Raw genomic sequence first — 17,120 nt, 5'->3', positions numbered from 1 at the left:
AGGTGAAAGGCGTCAGTCCCCTGGCAGGGGCGCGCGCTGAGAGCTGTCTCAGAGGCCAGTTCAAAGGGGCTGTGCCTGCACCTGATTTGGTGGCGGGGGCTCTCGAGAACCGGCCATGCAAGGGACTCTCCTGCCTAGCGTCAGCCCTCAAGCAGAGAACGCCGGGCTCCGGCGGACATAGGGCTTTGTGTCTCCGCACTCCGGACGGCACTGGCTGTGTAGCTAGCGTGTTGACGGGTCAAGGGGCGGGCTCTAGGCCCTACTGCCCTCACGCTTTGTTGTTCCTATTGAGACTGGAAGGCCTTGGACGCAGCGCGCCGCTGGAGGAGCGGGCTGGAAGGGCGCGGTTACCAGGGGTAGGCTTCGGGGAGGCCAGGCAGGCCTAGGGTGGAGGAAGCGCGGCCGCGCTTGGGCTTAACGAACATCAAAAGAGGCTCATAGAACATGTCACTGGCGGTGACTTTACGGGTCACGTGAGGGTGGGGCCTGACTTCGCACGCGCCATATTGTCTCCCTCACAAGGTGCCCGGATGTCAGGGTCTTTCCTTCCTCCCCCAGGTGCTGGGTCAACACCGTAGGCCGGAAACCCCGCCCCATCATGTAGTTGCTAGGGAACTTGTGAGCCGGAAGCCCCGCCCTTCGAGCTGTTGTGACGGTGACAGGCCCCGGCACTACACGGAACCGACCCCCGGGCTCCGACCCTCGCTGGCTCGGCTTCGCCGCGTTCTGCGCTCCGCACCATGAAGTGGATGTTCAAGGAGGATCATGCGCTGGGTAAGGGCGTAGGGCCTGAGGCCGCCTTGGAACGGGACCCCGCCCCCACATAGCTCCAGCGAACCCATAGCCAGTGAACCCTTGCCCCCGCCCGCAGGTCTGTCCAGACTTGTAGCACCAGCCACTGGCGCTGTTCTTCACGTCCTGGGATGGCCCGTTTCTCGGGCAACATATCTTCATAGGCCTTCCTTTTTATAGAGCAATGCCCCCACCCCACACGCAGTGATACCAACTAGGCTACCCCTCCCCCGCTGATAGAAAGCATTGACTGTCCTCATCTCCACCCCACGGCGGATCGTTAGTAGAGACACGCCCCTGGGGCAGCCCCGTGCTTCCTCCTCTCTTGTGCATATGGTACACATTATTTTAGAGTTCAGTCCCTTAACTAGCATAGGGAGATACAAAAGATGGCTGGCAGTGGAGAAAAGGTGAAATACTCTCATGTTATCATGTATCCATCTATCCTCTTCCTTCTGGATCTAACCTATTCTGCCTCGGAGTAAGCTACATTATCATTTTTCTTATTACATGTTTTGTTTACAGAGCACAGATGTGTAGAGTCTGCAAAAATCCGAGCCAAATACCCAGACCGTGTGCCAGTAAGTAACCTATGCCACTTCCTTCTCCATCCCTTGATACTTCGTCCCAGTATGTAGCTAAATCAGTGCCCTTTCCTCCCTGTCAGCTACTCCTCTTTGATTACATCCTGTCAAGTACCTAATGCAGCATGTGTTTTTAAGCTATTAACACAATTCTCCAACTCTCTGCCTCCAATTACATATTGTTAAGTAACTATCACCCCCTGGCTTTTCAAATCATATCTTCTGAACACCTTTTTGATTCAGCTGTGTCACCCTCCCAACCAGTGATCTCACGACAGCAGCCTTAGACCAGCCACCTCCTAGTGGCAGCTTTCTCCATGCCTGACTTTTTAGACAGGTCACATCTCAGGCTATGTCTACACTACGAGATAAATGTGATTTAATTAAATTTGATTTTATAACACTGGGTTTTATAAATTCAGCTTTGAGTATCCTCACTTCCCCACAAAGTCAAGATGTTTGGCCATCCAGTGTGGCAGCACTAACAGCTGTGCATTGTGGGAACCTATCCCACCGTTCCCTCAGCCCCACATTCTGCGCTCTCCTCCCAGGCCCTGCTGCACTCCCACCACCAGCAGCATTCACCCTGCTGCCTGGTTCCTGGGTCCCCGCAGCTTGGAGGAGCCTGAAAACTGACCAGCATTGCTGTGTCTGGCTCACCAGGTGCAGCAGCACCCATCGGTTTCCTGGCTTCTTTCCACTCATGGGAGCCAGGAAACTGACCATCGCTGCTGTGCTAGTCAGTTTCCTGGCTCCTGTGAGGAGCTGGGGGCCAGGAGCAGCAGCGCCACTCAGCCTCTGGAGGTTAATGAATTCAATTCAAAGACATGGCATGTCCACACCAGCCTTCACTCAGACTTTTAAATTCAAACTTGATGCTACACCCAGCCACTCTTGACGATGTTATGCTATCAATATTAGTGCTCCCTATATCGAGCTAATGGTATTTACTGTGGAGACAGTCACTTGGTACAATCAAGCTAACTGCCTTAAATTCAAATTTATCTGGTAGTGTAGATGTAGCCTCAGTGAGTCACCCTTTGTGCATGCTCACATGCCTATGCCCTGAGTACATCCAGGTGTGTGACTTCTTGTACCATATCCATTTCTCTGTCCACTAGTTTACCTGTTGCGGGGGCCATGAACACTCCTGCACTTTGGTCCCTCTTATTCTATAGCTATGGCACATAATACTCTGATTTTCTGTGGGCTATATACTGAAATCTAATGTCAGGTTTTGGATTGTGTGGGTGTTGGTTGCTTATGATATAAAGTAGATCAGACTAGATGATCTGATGGTTCATTCTTCTCTTAAAACTAAGGCTCAGTCACATCTTGGTGAGCATCCCATGCATGCACCCAGTCTGACAGGATTCTAATAGGTGGCTGCTTCTACACAGCTGCCCATATGACCGGTTAGCAGTAGATGACTCTCCTTCTCCTCTGAGATTGTGTCCCTGTAATTGACCCCGATCTAACTGTGTTCTAGTGAGTGACACCACCACACTGCATGCCATATCTCAGTGAGCAACACCTCCACATCTTCTAACCAACTTCTTGTGCATAAACTCTTGCACCCCTGTCTGAGTGTCAGATAGTGACACATTCCCACCACCACCACCCCAACCTCCCATCAAACAACCCATAAACCAACCCTGTGACTTTATCTTGTTGATGTACTCTGTCTCCTAAGTCTGGTCAATCGAGCCCAGGTCCCATCTCCATTCTGACAGTCACCTCCTATGCATGCTGATCCTGTTCTTACCTGTCCCCACACTGAGTACTTCTTGATGAACTGAACCTGCCCCTTTCCAATCCAGCTGCCTACTAGTGTGCAGATGCTAGCCCACCAACAGTTGCTGGTGATCAAGATCACATCTTAAGTATCCCTCTCTTAAACTATGTTTCTTTGAGTAAAGATAGACAAAGTTCTGATCAGACATGCTTGTAGTAACAAACCCTGAGAGGGGAGGGGGGATGTGAGGCCTGCTATTTTGATGTGGCAGCTTGCAACCAAGGATAGAGAAACAATCCGAAAATGCATCGTAACATTCCATCTGCAGCAAATGCTTCACTTCCTGGGACCTTAATCTCAAACGTAATGACACGCCCTCTGGGGCAGATGGTTGACATATCAAATATTTTTCCCAGATCCATGGTTGATCTTTTAGGCCCTATCTATACTCCTAGCGTGACCCATTGCTGATTGTTAAGGAGATAGCATGGTGTAGCGTATAGAGAACTGGACTGGGACTCAGGAGCTCTGAGTACTGTTCCCAGCTCTATTCTTGCTTGGTCAAATCACTTCATCTCTCTGTGCTTCCATTTCTATCTATAAGATTCGGATAGAGATGCTTGTATCATTTGCAAATTGTTGTAACATCAACTGATGAAAAGCCCTATGTAAGCAGTAAGTATTAGTTACGACTAATTAGTAAGCACTGATCTTTGACTTTGTGTTGAATAATATACAAATACCAAAAGCACTTTTCTTTTAGATTTCACTTTCCTTCATCCATATACTAATGTGCAGGAATCCTTGTTGGTCACAAACACTCGAATCATTAATTTGCTTGAATAATTGCTTCATACACAAACATCTAGACTTTGATTCATATTTGACTATGTAAATACAGGTAAGAATGGTTTTCTGAATGTGGCAGGTGCCATAGCACCCTTCTGAACCTGGGTTTTTGTAAAAGAGTGGTATTAAACAAGCCAGTCCTTGTGACATCCTGTTACAAGAATGAGGGCATTGCAGCCCTGGACACTTTCAGCTTGGGGAGGAGTTTGGATTAGAGATGTAGGTTATTATACAGGGAAATGATGTTTTAACCAAGACAGCTTTTTTTTGCCAAGAACAGTTTATTTCAGATACCAACTTTTGTAAAAGAATTTGCATCAAACATGTTTTGGCTTTAATTGTTAAATTATTTTTATGATAAAGAACTTGCTGTCTCCTTCCCAAGCTCTTCTTTGCATCCTAAGTGGTATAGGTCAAAGTGGTCAGCTGCTGACATCAGTTGAGCCACTAGTGAGCACTTGATTTTAGGGAAATTTATATGTGCCAGATATTCAAGAGACACTAAGGTAGTGGTATCTAAAGCTGTTTTGCTGTCATCCTAGTTAGGGGACCCGTAGCAGTTGTAGAGAAGGGACAGATAACACCCTCCATAATTGCCAGTATTTGAAATGTGGCCAAGAGGCAAGAAAGTCTGGGCATAGCTGAGCCTCTAGGTCTCCAGCTGTTTTTTTTTTTTGTTGATAGGAAACTGCAGCAATACTAAGGCTATCCAAAAGTCACCATGGCTAAACAACAGAGTAAAAGAGATGGTTAGAGGTAAAAAGGACCATTTATAAGTCAAATTCTAGTGAGGAAATTATGAAGGTGCAGATAAATGAAGTATAAAGATAAATAAGGTAGGCCAAGAAAGAATCTTCTGAGCAGCTAGCAAAAGATAGCAGCTCACTACAAAAAATTCAGTAGCTTAGAAGCTGGAAGCCTGCCACACAGTCAATGGGGCCACTGTGTGATGAAGATTCTGAAGGAGCAATGAAGGAAGACAAGGTCATTGAGGAGAAGCTTTTTTTTTGTTTTTTTGGCACTGGTCTTTGCAGCAGGGGTTGTAGGGAAAGTCCTCACATCTGCACCATTCTTTTTAGGTGAGAAATCTAAGAAACTGACCCAGATTGAGATATCAGTAAAAGAGGTTTTGGAATAAATTTATAAAATTAAAGCAGTGTTCACTCTAATTTTTCCCACCCATTAGAAAAAATGAAGAATGAATTTTTTTAGGCACACTATGTGGAGGGAGTGGGACTGAAGTGTTAAGAGAGTAGGAGAGGCTCAGGGCTGGGATAGAGGGTTGGTGTGTGGCCTCTGGCTGGGGATGCTGGCTCTAGTGTCAGGTTGGGAATGAGGGGGATTGGGGCTGCAACAGGGAGAGAGGACTCTCCTGCCTACCTTGCTCTTCAGAGCAGAAACAGGGCTGTTGGGAAAGGATGCCTCTCCTATGTCCCAACCCAGCTTGGTCTGAAGCTGTTGCAGCCCTGACTATTGCCTGGGGCAGCATGCTGAACCACTATGCAGGGCACAGTGGCAAAGAGCCCCCCTTCCCATTTTATGCATGGTGCATCAAGTCACATTTCTGCCACTGTGCTGGAGTTGTGGCATAAAAGAGGCTTGGAAACATGTGTTTTGCCTAAACGTGGCAGCTTCATGACAGACTGGGTTGGGGCTGCAGGAGAGGTGCCTCTCCCATGACCATAGCAGGTCTTTGGCTTGACTAGGGGAGTTTCTCTCTCTCTTCTCCTCAGCCGCCTGGCTGTGGCAGGTGTGTAGCTTGACTGGGTTAGGTTGAAGCTGAGAGAGAGAGAGAGGCATGTCTCCCCTCTGCAACCCTCAGTGCCTGTGCAACGCGTAATAGGCTGCTGTACAGCCATACAGTATAGAGGGAACTCAGCTGTGCACTATGTTTTATTTAGCTGAGTCACTATTTTATAATCTCAGTACAGCCAGTGATATTAATTACACGGCACTTATGTGGTGCCCTTTGTCAAACTGATCAGTAATACACATCTATATAATGTAAGAACGGCCATCCTGACTCAGACGAAAGATTCATCTAGCCCAGCATCTTGCTTCCTGACAGTGGCCAATGACAGGCACTCAAGAAGGAATAAGCAGGAAAGAGACTCACCAAGTGATCCCTCTCCTGTTGCCCATTCCCAACTTCTGACAAACTGAGGCTAGGGGTGCCATTCCTACCTATCCTGGCTAATAGTCATTGATAGACCTGGTCTTCACAAAGTCCTCTGACAAGGAGTTCCACAGACTGATAGCGAATTGTGTGAAGAAAGACTTCCTTTTGTTGGTTTTAAATCTGCTGCCTATTAATTTAATTTGGTGGTCCCTAGTTCTTGTGTTATGGGAACAAGTAAGTAACTTTTCCTTTTTTCACTTTCTCCACACCAGTCATGATTTTATAGAGTTGTATCATATCTTCCCTTCTCCTTTTTTCTATGCTGAAAAGTTCCAATCTTTAATTTCTCCTTCTATGGCAGCTGTTCCAAACCCCTAATACATTTTTTGTGACTTCTTGGGGAACTCTTTCCAATGCCAAGATACCTTTTTAGAGATGATGCGACCACATCGTCCCACTTTATTCGAGATGGGAGTGTACCACGGACTTATAGAAGCAATAAGATATTGTGTTTTATTCTCTATTCCTTTTTAAATGCACATCGAGTAGATGTTTTTAGAGTGGAAATAGCTAATTTCATCCCCATCATTTTATACGTGTAGTTGGATTATATTTTCTAATACGCATTTCTTTGCAACTATCAATATTGCTGTCCTAACCAGGCCACAGGAAACCTTATAGAGCAGAATACCCCATTGGTACTCGTTTGCTGGCTTTAGAAGATCTGTAGTGCTTATGGAGCCAGAGCTGGGAGATTCTTTGCAATCCTAAGACATGCAGGCTATGTCTACACTAGCCCCTTCCTTTTGGAAGAGGCATGGTAATGAGCCACATTGGCAGATGCTAATAAGGCGCTGCCATGAATATGCAGCACCTTATTAGCATAATGCCAGCTGCACACGGTTCGAAAGTGCCACTCTTGAATCACGTGCCACCTATGTTGACAGGGGCCTTTCAAAAGGACTCCCCAGACTTTGAAAGCCCCTTCTTCCCATTTGTTTTTAGGAAGAAGGGGCTTTCAGAGTCTGGGGGTCCTTTCGAAAGGCCTCTGTCTACATGGGCGGTGCGCAAATCGAACTGCACTTTTGAAACACATGTGGCTGGCATTATGCTAATGAGGTGCTGCATATTCATGAAAGCGCCTCATTACCATCTGCCATTGTGGCTCGTTACAATGCCCCTTCCGTAGGGAAGGGGCTAGTGTAGATGAGTCCATAAAGTATTTTTTTCCTCTTTGTAATGAAACCTTAACTTAAATTCTGTAAACTTTTTGGTGGGTTACTGGTCTAGTGGAATTGCCATTGTCTAGTACAGCGGCTCTTCAGTTATGTTCTGCAGAACACTGGGGTTCCATGAACATCTTGCGTGTGCTGCGAACGTCTGACTTTTTTTTTTTTTTATATCGTATACTGATGGTATATATTTTCCGTTATTAAAACCAGTTACAGTGTTACTACTTCATTGTTATGATACCTGATCAAATTACTTAATTTTAGTTTTGCTATATATGTTGCTATTACTTCATTTTAGTTTTGCTATATAAGTTGCTGCTTGTTTTTTTGGTCTGACAATTTTTTTAAGAAAATTTTTAATAGGTATTCTGCCTAAAAATATTGTTTGGTGTTCTGTGGTCTCAGAGGATTTAAGAAACACTGGTCTAGCAGCTAAATCATACGGGTCTACTCACTGCCCAATAATTCCCTTAATGCAAAGTTAATCAATGTACTCCTACACAGAATCACAGGGCTGGAAGGGACCTCAGGAGGTCACCTAGTCCAGCCCCCCTGCTTCAAGCAGGATCAGCCCCCAATAAGTCATCCCAGCCAGGACATTGTCCAGCCTGGACTTAAAAACCTCAAGGGGTGGAGAATCTACCATCTCTCTAGGCAACGCATTCCAATACTTCACCACTCGCCTGGTAAAGTAGTTTTTCCTTATATCTAACCTACACCTTTCCCTCTTCAACTTCTGACCATTACTCCTTGTTCTGCCATCTGACACCACTGAGAACAGTTTGTCACCCTCCTTTTTAGCGCTCCCCTTCAGGAAGTTGAAGGCTGCTATTAAATCACCTCTAAGTCTTCTCTTCTGTAAACTAAACAAGCCCAAATCCCTCAGCCTATCCTCATAGGTCTTGTGCTCCAGACCCTTAATCATTTTTGTTGCCCTTCACTGAACCTGCTCCGCAAATCCATATCCTTTTTATACTGGGGGGCCCAAAACTGGACACAGTATTCCAGATGTGGCCTCACCAGTGCCGAATAAAGAGGAATAACTACTTCTCTAGATCTCTAGATATAGAAGGCATGGTTGCTTCATGAGCACTTACTTGCAGTTGAGTGGAGTACTACAGTCCCACTCCTGGCACCTCTGTAAGTCATTGACCTTGCTTGGTGGATCTTCAGTGGCTCAGCCCTCCAGCCCAGTCACACCGTCAAAATGAACCTTTCTTGCATAGCTAAAAACACAAAAAACTAAGTCTGTGTTCTCACAAGGGCCTTCAGCTCCAGTTCTGGGACCTCTGAATTCAGCCCTTCTCTCATATTTCTAAATTAGCTCTGTACCCTTCTGGGGACTACAGTTAGGCTTGACCCCCTACTTCTCATGCCTCACACCACTTCGCCAGTGGGGGAATTCAGGCCCACTCAATATCCAGATTTCAACCCTGGGACTCTATAAACAGCAGCCACTTACTGTTCAATTCAGTTTGTTGTTGTTACTTCCTGGGGCCTCTTTTCACACACCCCTTTTCTCACGGTCAGAGTTCTCAGGTTAGAGAAGTTACTCACCTGTAGTAATGATGGTTCTTCAAGATGTGTCCCCGTGGGTGCTCCACAATAGGTGTCAGGCTCGCCCGGCGCCGCAGATCGGAAATCTTCCAGCAGTTTCTCCTGGATCGTGCATACGCCAGCGCGCGCCGCCCCCCTGCGCACCCCCGGCCGCGTGCACAATCCAGTCCCCACCAGTTCCTTGACCAACCGCCTCGGATGCTCCTGAAAAACACTAGACAGAGATCCGAAGCGGGGAGGATGGGCGGGTGGTGAAGCACCCACGGGGACACATCTCAAAGAACCATCGTTACTACAGGTGAGTAACTTCTCTTTCTTCTTCGAGTGGTCCCCGTGGGTGCTCCACAACAGGTGACTACCCAGCAGTAACCCAAGTAAGGAGGTGGGTAATCCGGTTTATGTGCAGCTTGCCCCCGAGAGGACTGCTGTTGACAGACGGGTATCCTCTCAGAACACCCAAGGCAGGGCATAATGCTTGGCGAAGGTGTCATAGGATGACCAGGTCGCCGCTCTACAGATGTCTGTTAACGCGATGCCCTTGAATAAGGCTGTTGACGCCGCCACCGCCCTGGTGGAGTGAGCCCTGGGCGGGGCCAGTAAAGGAGTCTTTCGAAGTTCGAAGCACATTGTTATACAGGGCACAATGTGCTTTGAGATTCTCCAGGAAGAGAGACCTTCTCCTTTTGACCCAGGAACGAGAGAGACTAGAAGCCTGTCCGTTTTCCAGAAGGACTTAGTTCTGTCTGTGTAGAAGGCCAACGCCCTCCTCACGTTTAGGAGATGCAGGCGTGCCTCCTTGCCGGAGCTGTGAGGCTTCGGGTAAAACTATTGGCTCGTTAAGACTGGACTCCGGAGAGACTTTTTTTGGAACAAAGGCTGGGTGCAGCCTTAAGGTTACCGCCTCCTTTGAGAATACTGTGCAGTGCGGCATTGCCATCACTGCCGCGAGCTCACTCACCCTGCTGGCTGACATAGTTGCAAGGAGGAAGGTTGTTTTTATCGTAAGGAGACGTATGGGAACTGTGGCTAATGGTTCAAAAGGTGGACCCAATAGCGTGCTGAGCACCAAGCCCAAATTCCACGATGGTGGAAGCGGTTTCCGAGGGGGGTACAGGTTTACCAGCCCCTTCAAGAACCTGGTAACGATAGGATGGGCGAATACCATGGGCCCTTCCTCTGTATGCCAAAAAGGCTGATATAGCGGCGAGGTGGACCTTTAGCGAGGATAGAGAAAGCCCACCTCTCTTGAGGTCCAATAAGTATTCTAATATTACAGGTATAGGAACGTCAAGGGGAGTTAACTGCTTGGCGGAACACCAGGCTGTGAAACGAGTCCATTTGTGCTTGTAAGTCCTCCTAGTGGAGGTCCTTTGGCTACATTCCAGGACTTGTTGTGCTCCCTCCGTACATGTGCTCTTTAAGGAGCTGAGCCATGGATTAGCCATGCTTGTAGGTGCAGACCTTAAGGGTGCGGGTGCACTATGGACCCTTGAGCCCACGGGAGTAAGTCCGGCGCCACCGGTAGAGGGAGTGGTGGGCGGTCCGACATGTGCGGAAGCAAGGGAAACCATTGCTGCTGATCCCAAGCGGGACTATGAGTATCGTGCGAGCTCTCTTCCCTTCTGGCTTTGTGCAAGACCTTGCGGATAAGCACTGCGGGGGAAACGCGTAAAGTAGGGAGCCCTTCCATGAAAAACATGAATGCGTCCCCCAGAGACCCCCGCCCCACTCCTGCTCTGGAGCAGTGCTGGGGACGCTTTTTTTTTTTTTTTTTTTTTTGTACTGGGTGGCAAACAGATCGATCTGGGGAAACCCCCATGTACGAAAAATGCGCTGTAGCAGATTGGAGCGGATCTGCCATTCATGCGTGATTGCGAAGCGCCTGCTCAGCTGGTCTGCCTTCACGTTGTGCGCACCCGGCAAGTACGAGCCTTTCAACGTTATGTTGTTGGCGATGCACCGATTCCACAATCGAAGTGCTTCCACACGTAGGGCACGGGATCGTGCTCCTCCTTATCGATTGATGTAGACCATAGTGGAGGTATTGTCGGTATTGAATCCCGACTACTTTGCCATGCAGGTAATCTCGAAAATGTTTGCAGGCGTTGAACACTGCTCTGAGCTCCAGTATGGATACGTGCAGTGTCTATTCTGCAGGGGACCATAGCCCTTGCGTTACCTTGTCGCCGATGTGCGCTGCCCATCCCATGTGGGAGGTGTCGGTAGTAAGAAAAATAGAAATTTGTGGTTGGTGAAAAGGCACCCCCACTAGCAGATTCTCAGGGTTTTCCCACCACGCCAGGGATCTGCGCATCTCTGTTGTGGGCGACACCACCCTGTGGACAGTGTGGGATGCCAGTTTGTAAACGCTCGCCAACCAATGCTACGGGCTTGACATGTGCAACCTGGCATTCTGTACCACAAACGTCGCTGCCGCCATATGCCCAGCATCTGTAGGCACGGTAAGATCGGCACCGTGGGGGTGTATGTAATGACTTGCACCAGCGAACTGATTGCGCGGAAGTGGGCGTTGGGTAGGTAAACCCTTGCTGTGATAGAGTTTATGCGTGCCCCTATGAACTCTATATGTTGTGTGGGTTCGGACTTTGACTTTGCGAGGTTGATGACTAGGCCCAGCGAAGAAACGTGTCCGCTGTGACGCGTATCATGCGTGAGACCTCTGCCTTCGAGGTCCCTTTTAGCAGGCAGTCGCCCAGATATGGGAAAAATAAACACCCCCGTCTGTGCAGGTAGGCTGACACCACTGCCAGGGTTTTGATAAGACTCTGGGGGCCGAGGAGAGGCCAAACGGAAGAACCCTGTGCTGGAAGCGTTCCTGGCCGACCATGAAGCGGAGGAAGCGTCTGTGTGCCGGGTGGATTGTTATATGAAAGTAAGCATCTCGTAAGTCGAGTGCTGCAACCCAGTCTCCATCGTCCAGTGCCATGAGTATCAAGGCAACTGTGATCATCCAAAACCGTTGCTTGCGCAAGTAACGGTTGAGGCCCCGAAGATCTAAGATGGGCCTCCAGTGTCCCGTTTTCTTCTCCGATAGGAAGTAGCGTGAATAAAAACCTTCCCCTGGAATTATTCCGGTACTCTTTCCACCGCACTTGTGAACATAAGATGGGTCACCTTCTGCTTAAGCCTCGCCTCGTGGCAGCGCCCCTGAGGTGAGGCCTGGTGGGAGGCTTCATCGGTGGAAGCGACTGGGAGGGGATCGCGCAACCGTGGCTATGATCTCCAGCACCCATATGTCTGTGGTGATCTTTTGCCATTGGGAGTGGAACGGTCTGAGGCGATGATGGAACATGAGATAAGAGTGGCATTGAGCGAGGGTATTGATAGTGCAGCCCCCGACATACCCATCAAACTTGTTGCCTTTGAGGCCTGACCCGAGGGCGTACGGCTTTGTTGAGAACGTCACCTAGGGGTTCTGTACTGTTGCCGCTATTGATAGCGCCCGTGGCCGTAGCCCTGTTGATATTGAGCACGCTGTGGTTGTAAGCGTAGTGTCTTTGCTGAGGATAAAATTTTTCCCTCCTGTATGGAGGAGTATAAATGCCCAAGCTTCTAAGTGTAGCTCTTGAGTCCTTACTGGAGTGAGGGACCGAGTCGGTTGAGTCTGCAAAACAGCTTTTGTGTATCAAAGGGAAGGTCCACGATCTTCGCCTGTAGGTCCCTCGAGATACCTGACGTCTAGGGCCAGGATTCTCTATGCATGACCACTGCTGTAGCCGTTGAGCGTGCTGCCGTGTCCGCCATGTCCAGGGCAATCTGGACTCCCGTTTGCGATGCTGTGTAGCCCTCTTGAACAATCGCCTTTAACACCGGCTTTTTGTCTTCCGGGAGTGAATCCATGAGCGGAGTAAGCCCGGAGTAATTATCAAAATTATGATTTGCTAGGTGTGCCCATAATTTGCCATTCTCAATAGCAGGATAGGAGAGGAATGTACCTTCCTGCCAAACAGCTCTAGCTTCTTAGCATCTTTGTCTGATCCCCTGATTTGTACTGAGAAGCCTTTGACCCCTGCTGGGACGACCCGACCACCAAAGAGTTTGGTTGTGGGTGACTGAAGAGGAACTTCATGCCCTCTGCCGGGACGAAGCATTTCTTATCCGCTCTCCCATTCGTAGGCGGAACAGAGGCCGGAGTCTGCCATAAATTAATGGCTGACTCCAGAACGGCTTCGTCCAGCAGAATAGCAATTTTGGATGAAGCTGGGGGTCTCGGATTTTTCAGGAGTTTGTGATGTTTCTCCTGCACCTCTGCCGTTTAAATGTCATGTGTGAAAGCCACCCTTTAAAACAGCTCCTGAAACTGTTTAAGGTCATCCCGGGGAGAGACATCCCCGGGGGCCATGGCCTCGTCTGGGGAGGATGAGGAGGAACCCCTAAGGTAAACCTCCCTTGAACCCTCGGGTTCCCACGGGCGATGACACACTTGCTCGCTGGAGGATTGTGAAGGAAAGTCTCGGGGTTCTAAATTTAACTCCCCTTGAGACAACTGTGTTTCCATCCCCGATCGGGAGCGCCCATGGGGCTATTGAGCGGCCGGGGGTGGGGACCTGCCCCTGGGTGCAGGCCTGTGGTTTGTCTGTGTCCAGCCTGATAGGGACGACCATGGCAGCATGGCAAGGGTCTGGAGATGGAGACCTGGACCATTCACGGGGTGTGTACCCCCGATGTCAGGGAGAGCGAGACCTCTGCAGTGACACCGATAGAGGTGAAACTGGCTTTTGACAGTACTCCAGTGATACAATCCATGCCGTGGTGACATCGGTTGGAGGAACGGAGAAGGCTTTTTTTTTTTTTTTTTTTTTTTCCCCCCCGATGGGCCGGTGGAGACACAGGCCTTCGGTGCGGCGTGTGTATCACAGGGGGAGGGCTTGGTGCTAACAGCAGCGCAGCCCTGTCCAGAAATGGACTACAGTGCCGGGTTTTTGATGTTGCCTTGCCCCTCCGCTGCGGGGCCAGCACTGCCCCCTCCCCTTCCGGGAATCTCGGCCCCGCTGTTAGCACCGCGCTCGGCACCGTCAGCTGCGGTGCTGCGCGGGTATCCCCCTCCGGTGCCTGCAGGCTCCGTGCCTGGCACCCTTGCACCACTGGTGCCGCGGGGGTCTGTGCCGCCTGTGACAGTGCCGCCGCCTGAGTATGCGGCCGGTAGCTGTGTGCTCCGCTCGTCCTGCTCTCTGCAGATGCATGGCAAGGATCGAGCCAGGGAGGGATGACGGTCGGTAGCTGTGTGTTCTGCTCGTCCTGCTCGCTGCCGATGCACGGCAAGGATCGAGCCAGGGAGAGTTCCCTCCGTTTCTGCACTGAGGGTTGGGGGGGGGGGGGGGGGGGTCAGAGCACAGTGAGAACGCGGCCAGGTAGCCTGCAATTCCCGCAGGCGTCGGATGCCTTCGCTGTGCCCCACGGAGGCCGGCATAGCTTCACAGCATGACTCACGCTGTGTAAAACCTGAAGAGGCCATTGTGGTGAGTCCTTTATTGTTAAGAGGGTACTTAGCACTTAATCAGTGCCTTTCCTCCTCAAAGAGTGATCACCGGCCTGCGGCAGCGAGAGGCCTAATGGCCTTTCACGTCTGGTCTGTTCTTCTCCGCTCCTCTCTTTTTCCTTTTTTTTTTTTGTTTAATAACCGAAAAACAACAAATTACACGTGGGAAAAAAACCACTAAGTAATCTGACCCTGTCCTTAGCCTGAATGGATTCCGTCTGCAGCCGATGGCGGTTGAGAAGGAACTGGCGGGGACCGGATCGTGCACGCGGCCAGGGGCGGCGCGTGCCGGCGCATGCACGATCCAGGAGAAACTGCTGGAAGATTTCCGATCTGCGGTGCCGGATGAGCCTGACACCTATTGTGGAGCACCCACGGGGACCACTCGAAGAAGAACTTCTGTTTCTGCAATCCTAGCTGTGCGGTAAAGCCTGGCTAGTTGTAAGGCCCCTGTGGCCAGAGAGGCATGCGCTTCCCTGCTTTTCTGATCTAAGACAGGAACTGACCTCCAAAGATTCTGCATTGCTTTTATCTGAGCCCACTGAGGTGACTGGCTGAGAGCCCATGGAGAACCAAGCCTCTAACCTACAAGATGCCTCCCCCAGGGAGGCCTCTGTGTGCAGACACCAGGAACACCCACTCCTTTGCTGTTCCTTTCAGTGCTGCTCTTGGGGGCAATGTTTAGCACAGTGACCTCCACCTCAGTGGGCCACAAGATTGTAACCAAGACTGTCTCCAAGGATACGGAAGTTTTGCTAACCACACTTGCCTGCCTAGAATTTGTGGGGTGTGCCAATGGAATTGTAGCAACATTTGGATTGGAAGTAGAGAGAATGCACAGCTCTCAGTCAGTGTTGTGTACCATCAGCATGCACCTTTCTTTACATGCCCTTGCTTTATGTGCATGTCAGTTCAGTGGTACAGTTTGAACCTCTCTAACCCATCACATGTTCATCCAGCAATATCCATAATCTGGCATGATTTTAGTTAGCCAGACTACCACTTATGGGTGTGGCCATGTTTCCTGTGGTTCCATAAAGTTTGCTTACAGTGACCAGTCTTGACTCTGTGTTCTGTGCTATTATTTAGCTCTAATTTACACCTAAATGTTTTTAAGGGCCGAGTGGGGAATGGATATGTTGGTAATGTGCTAGACAAATTTTCTCATCTGTCACTGGTCCAGTCCCAAGGGTGATGGATGAGAGAGGTTCAACCTACACCAGTAGGAAAAAAACTACGCAGATGTAAACCAGCAGAATCTGGCAAATAAAATGTCTCAAGAGCCACATGTAGAGCCCTGATGAGCCACATCTGGTGTACTCATTGACCATCATAAGTGTCGCAGAACAGTGGGGCTGTCAGCATTGTGTCATGAAGGCTTGGCACATTGTATCTCTCTCTTGCAGGCTCTCTCTTTAGGCACCTTTGTATGATCAATGAATTCCAAGGCTGCGCCACTAACTACAAAGAGCCCATATAAAGCCGACGTAACCTCTAAGAATGTAGATTTTGATGAACTTAAAAATGCCTATTAAATAAGCTAGGCTTAGCTTGTGCTTAAAACTAGTTTGATCTGGCTATATCCCTATGTATGAAAATTTACACCCCATAGTGAGGTCATTAAGCTGTACTCACAGTATAGGCTCAACTAAATAAAAGCATTCTTCTGTCAGTCTATCCATATTCTTTCAGCAAGGTGGATTAACTATAGCAATAGGAAAAAAAACTCTTACGTCAGTATTGGACATGTTTGCACTATGTTGCCACAGTAGCACAACTGTCACTGTTCAGTTGTAGCACCTGTAGTGTACACACTGCCAGTCTCAGGCTATGTCTACAATAGGAGGGTGTAGGAATACTGGTATACCACTTACTGGCAAAATTCATGGACAGAGTGATACTGGCTAAGCTGGGTTTTGCAGCAGTCTTGTAATTCCGTCCTCCCCCAAACAAAACAAGTTCTAGCAATTAAAGATTAGCTGTGCCAGTTTAACTAACTGTGTCTACACTAGTGATGTTTGCTGACATAGGATGTCAGTTTGGGAACACAGCTCTTCATGTACCGCCTAACAGTTACAGTAGTAGTAGTAGGCATCCTTCAGTCTGCACAGACTATGGATCGCGCCCTTTAAAGTTTCAATTTGAGACTTCATTTACAGCGTCTATTGTGACTATAAAGACCCACACGAGAGTGACAGTCCTTGCTGCATCTCTTGCAGATGTAGTGGGTGTCTGGCAAGTCCTTATTGTGCTTTCTGTGCGCTCGCTTCTCCTCTGCTAGCTGTCTGATCTTCAACTCGCCCTTCTGAAGGCCCTCGTGTAACCCCTGCCTCCATCTGCTGCGGTCATCTGCTAGTTCTTCCCAGTTGTCCAGCTCGATGTCTACCTCTCTGAGGTCTCTCTTGCAGACATCTTTGTAGCGCAACTGGGGGCGTCCGGGGGGGTCTTTTGCCAGAGGCTAGCTCACCATACAGGATGTCTTTTGGAATCCTTCCATTGTTCATCCTGTGGACGTGGCCAAGCCAGCGGCGTCGACGCAGCCTGAGGAGGGTGTGCATGGTTGGGATTCCAGCTTGCTCGAGGACGGCGGTGTTGGTAACTCTGTCCTTCCATGATATTCCAAGGATGCACCTGAGGCAGCGCAAGTGGAAGACATTCAGCCTCTTTTCCTGGCGGGCATACAGGGTCCAAGTCTCGCTGCCATAAAGGAGGGTGCTGAGGATGCAGGCTGTGTAGACTTGCATTTTGGTGT

The 17,120-nt window shown here is 49.2% G+C and overlaps 1 protein-coding gene across 1 annotated transcript in view; it reads left to right on the top strand.

Moving 5' to 3' along the window:
• The first annotated feature begins 28 nt into the window (after positions 1-28).
• The window catches only part of GABARAPL2 (GABA type A receptor associated protein like 2), a 32,519-nt gene continuing 15,427 nt past the window's right edge, over positions 29-17,120 (top strand). The window contains exons 1-3 of the mRNA XM_075008421.1: positions 29-356; positions 559-774; positions 1,318-1,373. Coding sequence (XP_074864522.1) covers positions 741-774; positions 1,318-1,373 — 90 coding nt within the window. The 5' untranslated portion in view covers positions 29-356; positions 559-740. The remainder of the gene's footprint in view (positions 357-558; positions 775-1,317; positions 1,374-17,120) is intronic.

The sequence above is a fragment of the Carettochelys insculpta genome, chromosome 14 (genome assembly GCF_033958435.1).
Source record: "Carettochelys insculpta isolate YL-2023 chromosome 14, ASM3395843v1, whole genome shotgun sequence".
NCBI lineage: Eukaryota > Metazoa > Chordata > Testudines > Carettochelyidae > Carettochelys > Carettochelys insculpta.
The sequence above is the reverse complement of the archived record's forward strand: the minus strand, read 5'-3'. Positions and strand labels throughout refer to the sequence as shown.